Here is a 10,963-nt window from a genome sequence, read left to right as displayed (position 1 = left end):
CTTGCGTTTAACACTTCAAAATTTTTGCAAAAGTGGATGAATAAAAAAAAAGTAAGATGTCCAAAAAAAAGTTTCTTCCACAAATTGTACCATTTGAGTTCCTCTAACGAACAGTCCATGTGCGAGAAAAGTGGGTCACTCCTGGTCCCAGAAGTAGATGGCCAAAAAAGACGTTGCAAAATGTGTCTTCCTCGACATAAATGGTTCTGGATGACCATGGTTTATCCATAGCAGATTAAGTATACCAGATTCTAAAAGCTTATGAACCAAGCTTTTCAACAATAGTTCACTCATCCAATTATGTTCATCCGGAGCTGAGATATACCACTCCAAACTTTCAACCTCTTCTAGTGACAGAATATATGATCTCATCTAATATTTTTCAAAAAAAAATAATTAATTTTATTTCATATCAAAAATATGTTTTCCAAAAGTTGGTCATTTTTGAGAAGTCAAAAGTTTGTTGCCGCATTTAAAACACTAATTTAAAATGGTCAAAACCGTCGTCAAAACATGCAACAAACTTAAAATGTAAACCTGTTACAATTAGGGTTTATGTCATTTGAGAGGCAAATGGTTTGTTTGTACATTTTTAAAGTTGTCAATAGTAAATATATGTTATATAAAAATGATGATAAATAATAAGAAATAATCTGTTTTTTGATAATTTATAATTTAGGTTAAAAATGGCAAATTACAAAAAGTTAAATGGTGGGAAATTGTCCAGAGATACTATTAGAATGAAAATTGATACTATTAGAATGATTTTTTAAAAATGACCAACTTTTGGAAAACAATTATTTTTGATATGAAATAAAATTAATGATTTTTTTTTGAAAAAAATAAATAATATCTACGGATTACAGGGAACTCATCTGCAAAAAGCAAAATTTGAAAAGTAATTTTTTCTATCATTTTTTTCACTTGATTTATCAAACATGCATTATGGGCCATAATTTTCAGAAATTTCACAACAGTTGCCACCTACTTTAGGCGGAAATTCATGAAATTTCTTGAAATTTACCAACTCTAAATGGCCTATACACACTAGAGAAATTTATGTCCATATTGAAGAGTTTTTCCTGAACAAGCGTAGGGAATTTGCTTCAATATGGACATAAATTTCTGTAGTGTATAGAGGCCATTAGGCAACAAACTATTGACACCCACTGTATATATAGAGCGCGATTTTTCAGATTTTTACTTTTTTTTTTTTGTGAATTTTGCTATGTCTTCAGTTGATAGTGACTTTAGTTCTATAACAGTCCAGTTAAAGTGTTTAAAAACGATGGTAGGTATATCGAGATAATTCCACAGTACAATGCACCTTAGTGTCTCAGGAAATCTCTCAAGTGGTTCATTCTTGAGATAAAATTTTTCTACTTTCTGTTATAATCTTCCCAAGCGTGTTCTGGCTAAAATAGAAAATGTAGTAGATTTCATATTTTATATCGAGATTTTGCGCAGTTGTAGGAAGAGTACGGTAAGTGTGCCAAATTTCGGCATAGTTGCATACAAGCGTCAAAGTCTCAAGTTTGAAATGTAATATTTTAAATACAAATTGATTTTTTTATTCTTTCTTCTAAAAGAGTGTTGCTTGGAACCTTGTAAAGAGTTTACCGTCTTTATTTACTCTAAAATCATTCTTAATACATTTTAAAATGAATAAAAATATAGACATAGCTTTGGTGCCCTATTTCGGCCACCTTCATTCTCATAGTTCCTTGCCCTTCGGGAATTCATCCAAAATCTTTTTCACGTCATCTCGATTGTCGAAGCTACAGTTTTTGTTATTCTTTTGCATTGTATAATTTCTAGAGTACGTAAAATCTAAAAGTTCATGGAAATTTGAGAACCAAAAAAGATGGCCGAAATTGCAAGCTAGCCGGAATTTGGCACACTTACCCTATATCTCGTTAAAGAGAAATTTGAATTAATAAAAACTGTTTGGGGGAACAAGAGCTGTCTTAGTCAACTTAAGAATATATTTGATGTTCTACTAATTAGTAGAATTTAAACGTCCGTAGCTCAAATGAAAGGTTTTATTGAAATATAAAGAGCATCAGAACATTACAACAATCTTTTGATGAACAATATTTTTTGACCTCTTGACTTCCAATTTGACTGATATATGCCCCTTTTGAAGCATTTTCTTGATTCTATCGCGATCTCTTAAAATAAGAGACTCACAGATATGAATGAAATTATTAGGTTTCTATTTCACCTAAAATTAGACTTTTCTCGCAATATTTGAAAGATTCTCGTTATTGCATTCTTCAATAAAATACCTGGTCAGATGGTACTTAGAATTCGTACTCAATTTTCAGAAGCATCTTTTCTTCCAGAACCGAAACTCTCTAAAAACATCCCTGTTTTACATTAAATTACTTTTCTTTTATTTTCTCATTGTAAAAAATTAGATTTTTGGGGGGACAAAAATAAAGAAAGCTTCCACCTGAAAATGCCATAGAAATTCCCAATTTAGAGATGACTTTGACCATCTAGTCACTTGGCCAGGGCTTTCCTCAGATTCTCAGCCAGTTTGTCCATGAAGGCAAAGGTTTCTAGGTAATCCTCTCTCTTCACGCCATTCATTCCCTTGATGCAAATGGCCAGATCCTTTGTCATGAAGCCAGCCTCGATTGTATCGATGCAAACCTTCTCCAGGGTCTCGGCAAATCTCTTCAGCTCAGCATTGTTATCCAGTTTGGCACGGTGCAGCAGACCCCTGGTCCACGCGAAGATTGAGGCGATGGGATTGGTTGAGGTCTCTTTACCCTGCTGATACATTCTGTAGTGCCGGGTAACGGTTCCATGGGCAGCTTCTGACTCCACGGTCTTTCCGTCCGGACAAACAAGCACCGAGGTCATGAGTCCTAGGGAGCCGTAGCCTTGGGCTACGGAATCCGATTGGACGTCTCCGTCGTAGTTCTTGCAGGCCCACACGAAGCCTCCCTCGCTCTTCATAGCATAGGCCACCATATCATCGATTAGACGGTGCTCATACCAGATGCCAGCTGCCTCGAAGTCCTTCTTGTAGTCTCGGTTATAGATATCTTCAAAGATATCCTGCAAAAATTAATATTACCAAAATAGATTTTGTAGAAATTTTTATGAATTATTTAGTCAATATTTGAACTTGTTCCAGATAAATAATTTTATATTTTAACGAGTGAGATGAAAAATTAACGAATAAAATTAAAACAGAACGACCCAGTAGAGTATTTTATGACAGAGATGGGTAGTTATCAACGTAAATTAATACTGAATGACTCAGTAGAATTTTTAGCAACTGAGAGGGAGGGATACTTAAAAATGTAAACGAATACTGAACGAGTCAGTAAAATATTTAACGATTAAGAAGGATACTTTACAACTTAAGTAAATTAATACCGAACGCCTCAGTAGAATATTTAACGACCGAGAGGGATACTTAACAACGTAAATGAATACTGATCGAGCAGTAGAATATTTAACGATATAGGTGGTTACTTAAAAACGTAAGCGAATACTGAACGACTCAGTAGAATATTTAGCGATTTAGATGGATACTTAAAACCAAAAGCAAATACTGAACGACCTAGTAAGATATTTAACGACTGAGAGGGATACTTGAAAACGTAAACGAATACTGAACGACTCAGTAGAATATTTAACGTTTTAGATGGATATTTAAAAACTAAAGCAAAGACTGAACGACCCAGTAAAATCTTTAACGACTGAGTGAGAGGGATACTTAACAACGTAAACGAATTCTGATCGAGCAGTAGAATATTTAACGACTGAGATGGATACTTAAAAACGTAAGCGAATACTAAACGACTCAGTAGAATATTTAACGATTTAGATGGATACCTAAAAACTAAAGCAAATACTGAGCGACCCAGTAAAATATTTAACGACTGAGACAGATACTTAACATCGTAAACGAATATTGAACGACCAGTAGAATATTTAACGACTGATGTGGATACTTAAAAACGTAAGCGAATACTGAACGACTCAGTAGAATATTTAACGATTTAGAGGGATATTTAAAAACTAAAGCAAATACTGAACAACCCAGTAAAATATTTAACGACTGAGACGGATACTTAACATCGTAAACGAATACTGAACGACTCAGTAGAATATTTAACGATTAAGTAGGATACTTTAGTACTTAAGTAAATTAATACCGAACGACTCAGTAGAATATGTAACAACTGAGAGCGATACTTAACAACGTAAATGAATTTTGATCGAGCAGTAGAATATTTAACGATTGAGATGGATACTTAAAAACGTAAGCGAATACTGAATGACTCAGTAGAATATTTAACGATTTAGTTTAGGTGGATACTTAAAAATACTGAGCAAATACTGAACAACACAGTAAAATATTTAACAATTGAGACTGATACTTAACAACAAAAACGCATACTGAACTACTTAGTAGAATATTTAACGATTAACATTTAACATCTAAAAAAAACTTAACGATAAAAGAATATATTAAAACAACTAAGTAGAACAACATGTAATAAAACAGGAATATATAGGCACTTATTGGCCTTACGAATATTATAAACAAAGTATTTAATATGAATTTTCAGTGAAGAATAATAAGAACCGTTTCATTGAAAATGTTTAAAACGTTTAAAGACTTAAAAAATAAATTATTTAATATTTTGCTTAATACAATTAATTTGTGTATATTTTCGCATTTCTTCCATTGATTGAAAGATCAAGTTTGCAAATAATCGACATAATTAGAATGCAGTGCGCTGAATCAGCTCCACATGAATTGCAATAAAATAAACTAAATACTCATAGAAATTGAATTTAATTTATTTTTTGAACACTTAAAGCTTAAAGTAAACCTAGGCTTATATGTAATTTAATTTTAAATTAAAATAAAAAAGTATAATAACTGTATACTTTCTAATTAATTCTCTTGGATGGCTACTTAGTACAACAGGTGAGAATCTCTTGGTTTTTCTTATTTATCTTCAGAACAAAACAGAGAAAAACGTTGTACGTTGGATTGAGGTCAAAAGAGTAAACAAGCATTATATAATCCCTCATTTAGTTGCTTTTTCACTTGGCGCAGTGGATTAAGTTTTGGAAAACAAATTACGCAAAGATTTAACACCCGAAAAGAATCATTAAGAATTTGGCTGCATTATTTTGCTTTACGTTCTCATGACCAAAGCTCTTTAAATATTAGTCTTGTGGCTTATGATTATCCAGTAATTCAAACAGAAACAGTTGATGTGTTGATAATTATTATAAAGAAGAGAAAAAATGTTCTGCGCTAACTGATCAAGTTCAAGTGCTCAAAAAATATCAAGGAGAAAATATATTACTAATCTAGGAAAATATGTTTTATTTTTATTCTGAAAATTCATTTTTAACTCTCTGAAATTAGCTTCTTGCAGAGCTAATTATTGCAAAGAGAAAAAAACATATCTATTAAAAGGCTTAGGGGGAATACGCTATCATTGAACACGCATCTTAACGGTCACTGAATTTAAATTCTTTAAACGAAATAATTTAAAAACCCATTTATTTATACAGTGTAAGTATCAAAAGGGAAGAATTTGTCACTTAGAATTCAAATCAGGAAAAAGAAAAAGAAAAATATTATCAAAATCGAGGCGCGAATTTGTTCGCGGATTTTCGCTGGGCGCGAATTTGTTCGCGGATTTTCGCTGGGCGCGTATTTTTTCGCGGAGTTTCGCGGGGCGCGATTTTCTCGGGTCGCTGACAGAGGCTCTAAATGGATGTAAAGTTTGAGGTCTCTATCTCCCATAGTTTCCGAGATAATCGACTTTAAAGATTTCCAGACACTTTTACGCATTTCTCATCCAATATTTTTCATTTTTAAGTGAAATTTTGCATATATCAAACCTGAAAGGGCTCTAAATGGACGTAAAGTGTGAGGCCTCTATCTCTCATAGTTTCCGAGATAATCGACTTTAAAGATTTTCAGACACTTTCATGCATTTCTTATCCAATTTTCCTTATTAATAACGATAATATGTTACATACAGTTTAAGAATTATTAAACGAAATTTGCATTATTTATGTATAAATATCGTTCGAGTTTGTCACAATCCAAATTTGCAATAAAGGAATCGCACCTCTATAAGCTGATCTAGGCTTATCACTGTTTTTTCGATGTCATTCAAGAATTTATATTAATAAAGATCCTGTCCCATAGTGGATTCTATAACGATATGACAATGTCATATGAGAATTTTCGGTTACAAATTCGGGATCAGGACAACAATAAAGGCCAGTGAGTATCAAATCGCTATTGCAAAAAGCTTTGTCACATTCTCAGTATTTGATATAAATCGTGTTTTTCAAATAGTTTTGCCTAATTTACTGCAAAAAATCTAGTAAAGTTTGTTAAAGTCGGATATACTTCCCCCTTTAAAAAGTGATAGTAAAAATTACCTTGAAGCGTCCATCGTACTTCTTGAGGATGGTGTTCTTGGTACTCAGGTAAAGTGGATATTTCCTGGCCAGAGCGTACTTGAAGGATGAGTGGGCGAAATCGGTGATTGAAGCGTCTGTGTTGTACATGGCCAGAGCTACTCCTGGTCCCTTGTATTCGTGCACAACAAATGAAACAGTATCCCCGGATTGTGGAGTGAACTTGAGTTCCAACTTCCCAGCTCCTGGCACAACAAAGTCCGTGGCTTTGTACTGATCAGCATGGGCATGACGACCAATGATTATTGGCTTCTCCCAGCCGGTCACCAGGCGTGGAATGTTGCGACAGATGATAGCCTCGCGGAAAACTGTGCCTCCGAGAATGTTCCTAATGGTTCCATTGGGAGATTTCCACATCTGCTTGAGCTTGAACTCCTCCACTCTCTTCTCATCGGGAGTGATTGTGGCACATTTAATGCCCACATTGTACTTCTTCACTGCTTCAGCACACTCCACAGTGACTCGGTCATCCGTGGCATCGCGATTCTCAATGCCCAAGTCGTACACGTGGAGCTCAATGTCCAGGAATGGCAGGATAAGCTTCTCCTTGATCAGATCCCAGATGATCCGGGTCATCTCATCACCCAAGATGTCCACAACGGGTCCAGCACGAATCTTAGACATCTGCCGAACAAAATGCAGGTCAATTCGATCACAATATTTGTTCAATGAGATTAAAATTGTGGGTCAAGACTACAACTACTATCTGGTAGTTTTCCAATTGGTTCGCGCTGCTTTATCAAGTAACAAGTGACACAGTGATCTTGTGAGGTCTTCAAAATAGTTCGAAATCAATAAAAATGTACAATAAATCAGTCAATTAGTTGAAAATGAATAAAAAGATTTGTAGTTGCAAAAATTTGGAACAAAATATCTTTTTAAGCCGTTTCCTTCTTCGATTAAATGTAGAAAATAATTATGCTAACTTTATACATATGGTTATACACACTTTACATATGGATAAACATATGAAAATTTATTGTTCGAAATCAAAGAGAGAACAATATAGAGTCCAATTTTTTCAACTTGTCACATTTCTGGAGCTTAAACAGTAAAGTATATTGATTTCCGATCTTCGATGACCCCTTCTACACTGAGAAAAACAACGGGGGTGCGATTAACTTTTTTCCTCATAACTTTAACACTTTTTAGGTGTAAAAATATATCAACATTTTTTAATGTTAATTTTACACCTTTTTAAGGGTAAAATTAACATGAAAAAGGGTGACTTTAACCCCTAATACACCTAAAAAGCATAAATTTTTTCACCGATTTCGGATCAATACTGCAGGGTAAAATAAACATTTCCGGAATGTTATTTTAACTTTTTCGGATTTCTCTCACAGTGTAAAAAACATCCTCTAACGACTCATTTCTCCAAAACCACCCCCACCTCTTCTAATCGCTCCAAAATCATGTTCTTTATGGTATACCTGAAAATTGGCCCTAGCGATATTATTCATTTCCGAACATGTTGTATTTATATCTAGGTCCCCAGGAATTCTGAAGAATACACACTAAAGAAATTTAAAAAAAAACTGTAATTGAACTTATATAAATCTAATACCACACGAATCTAAACAAAATTAAAACTTATGATGAGTTTTGTATAGCCTTCAATAAGAACAGCATTGTATCTTTAGGCATGAAATAAACTTCAAATTGAATTGAAATTGAGGTCAGGTGAACAACCGAACCTATGACCGAAAATTCACTATTTTGAATTTTCGAAGATCAAATATCAACTAATCTAGAGAACTCAATTTTCAACATAAATGTTTAAATTTAGGTTTCTTTGAAAGATCTTGGAATTTTGAGCCCCCCTGGCCCCACTGCACTGGTCTCAATTGGTAATGAATTGGTAAAGTACCGGTAAATGATTTACCTTATTCTAACTTACTTTTTTATTCGTCCGTATGCTTGTTACTCATTCCAAAACATTCTAAAATTCGTTCTCATTAAGTAATTTTCTATTTCGATGAAACAATTTAATCGGTAGTAAACCGATATGCACCCAAAAATCATGTAAAACGATTATTCACAGAGAACTGTTTTTCGTGAGTTCGAGCATTTCGAAAAGTTGAGATGCTTTGCCATCTTTTTTATTCGAAAATATAACACAATTTTTTTTTGATCGGTTCTACTAGAATTCTACTATTTGAGTCAAACAAATTAGGTTAAATGGGAACAAGGAAATTATTCAATTCGGAACCAGACGGGTTAAACGTGTTAATAACTTTCCGGGACGAAAAGCTTCAATTGCCTTGTTCCTCTGGTCGTGAAATATGGCTTGTTCTTAATTTTAGTCTTTTCCTTTCCCTATCTAAAACAGTAAGGGAACCTTTAAATTTTAATTTGGGTTAGTTTCAAAATTACTAAAAAATTACTTCAAAATTATGGTGAAAGGATCACAGATGATCCTTTGGAAGGGTTACTGTTTTGGCACCTATTTAACTCTAGAATAAACGAATAAAAACAATGAAAAAGTCATCTTTGGTGTTCGCTCAGATAAGAGAAATATGAGAAGAGTAATAAATTTACGATAAAAAATAATCTATAGTGATAAATGTGTATCCAAAATTTCATAAGATTCAAGTGAACCTTTCAAAGGATCAAATATGATCCATTTTTGTTGAAAGGGGTCAATTTGACCCTTTTATTTTTACCAGTGGGGTTTAGCAGTACAAATACGGAACTAGATATCTCTTATTAAGTAATTTATTTCTCCGATTAAACGTCTATGGAAAATTATTATGACAAATTTTATAGTTCATTTCTAATCAGTTTAATGAGTTTAATAACTTTCCTGAAAAATAAAGTTTATTTGTTGTTCTGAAAACAACAAAAAACGTTGATTTGTATTGACAATAAAATAGGGTGGAGTTAATAAAAAGTCCCAAGTGTGATAATGGGAAAATAACCAAATTGAAACACTAATTTAATAAAATTTGTAGAATACAGGAGTTAAAAGTAATTTTGAAACCGGAAGAGAGATCCCTAATTAAATAATCTAATTACATGTAGAGGGTGGTGGGGCTATTTTGAGCAGTGCGGCTATATTGATATACGATTTTTTCGCATATTTATGAAGGAAACTGGGCTTTAATGTAATGTGTAGACAAAACAAGGCTGGATCTACATTAAATTATGGTAAGGCTTAGCTTCCTTTAGAAATTACGAAAAAATCGTATTTCAATGTAGTCCTAATGGTCAAAATATCCCCACCTATCCCTAAATGTGATTTCTTCCCTATACATATTTCTATTCTTTTTTTAGTACTTTAGTTATTATTAAAATATAATAATTTTAAGAAACGACAGAGGTTTATCAAATAAAGAAAATGCTTAGAAAAACCAGGAAATCTTTTTCCAAATCACACTGTTTTGATTTAAAATATTCTCATTTTACAAAGATGATTTTCCAGCTGTTTAACTGACCTTCCAGCGAGAGTGTGAATATTTTTGTATTTGCTATGACTTCACCGAAAGAAATTGATAAAAATTTCACTGAGGGTCAAACCCCTTTCGCAAGCACTTGAATAAATATTTATTGAGACAAATATTCACACAAGAGAAAGAAATGTTATATCTACTCAACCCCAATTAAGATAATTTAAAAAAATATTTATTCTTGCACTTGTATTGAAGAAAATACTTCAATTTACTCCAAAATAACCAACTGTTCTAGGGCCGGGCCTAACAATGGAAAATTTGAAACTCATTCGATGATTATTCATTTAAATTAGCTCACGAAAGAGGGGAATAAATTTGAAGCTCAATTCTTATTTAAAATTCTCAATGGCAAATCTATTTATTGACTCTTTTGGGTTGTAAAAGGAGCATTTCCCTCTGAATTGATAAACCCTTCGGGGAAATCAATTAAATGAGGCGTTATGTGGACTGCGTGGATTTATCTCGCCGGCAACAATGCGAAGAGATTGAAAAAGGAAGGCAACGACACCCTGGGTAGCTTCCGGAGATAGCAAAGAGCTCTGGGAGTGTGCTAATTTGACTGGAATTCACCCAAAAAGTCGCCCAAGAGGTCAAGCACGAAATTGATGTACCGATTAGAGGCCCGTTTTTTTTGGGCAGCTCCAACTTTCTATGGAGACTCATACAGCGATAAAAGTGGTCAGTTACTTGGTCACTCTTTCTCCACTTGGATTATGCAACCATGACAAAGTAGTTTTGGGAACTTGTTGAGCAAAAGCCCAAAAAATCCAGAGAATACACCTCTTCAGCTCAAGAATTTCTACTTACCTTTAGAGGATTTTATGCCACGTGGGAGATGATTTTTCACAAAGGTTTCAGTGGGAATTGATGCAGGAGCTCACAGAGAGAGGATCTTAGTGATAATCACTTAGGAAACACTCAAATTGGAATAAATAAATTGAGGAGAATGACGAACGATGAGCTCCGTGTGTCGACTTTGGGCCAATTGAATGCCTGTCGGATGACTTTCTCACCAGATTGTGTTGCCA

At 33.7% G+C, this 10,963-nt stretch overlaps 1 protein-coding gene across 1 annotated transcript; it reads right to left on the bottom strand.

The window, feature by feature from the left end:
- Positions 1-2,365: 2,365 nt before the first annotated feature.
- On the bottom strand, positions 2,366-10,918 carry LOC129804636 (isocitrate dehydrogenase [NADP] cytoplasmic). Its single transcript, XM_055852132.1, has 3 exons — positions 10,743-10,918; positions 6,445-7,107; positions 2,366-3,069 (listed from the first exon to the last, which is right to left on the bottom strand). The coding sequence occupies exons 2-3, from the start codon at positions 7,105-7,107 to the stop codon at positions 2,506-2,508; spliced, it is 1,227 nt and encodes a 408-aa protein (XP_055708107.1). The 5' UTR covers positions 10,743-10,918; the 3' UTR covers positions 2,366-2,505.
- Between the last annotated feature and the right edge of the window lie 45 nt (positions 10,919-10,963).

This window comes from Phlebotomus papatasi, chromosome 2 (genome assembly GCF_024763615.1).
Source record: "Phlebotomus papatasi isolate M1 chromosome 2, Ppap_2.1, whole genome shotgun sequence".
Taxonomy (NCBI): Eukaryota; Metazoa; Arthropoda; class Insecta; order Diptera; family Psychodidae; genus Phlebotomus; species Phlebotomus papatasi.
Note: the sequence above shows the minus strand (reverse complement) of the source record. Positions and strands in the feature narration are given on the sequence as shown.

Coding starts and splice junctions, on each gene's coding strand:
- LOC129804636 (XM_055852132.1), bottom strand. CDS start 7,107: ATGTCTAAGATTCGTGCTGGACCCGTTGTGGACATCTTGGGTGATGAG. Junction 3,070..6,444: donor AGTACGATGGACGCTTCAAG/GTAATTTTTACT, acceptor TAATTTTTGCAG/GATATCTTTGAAGATATCTA.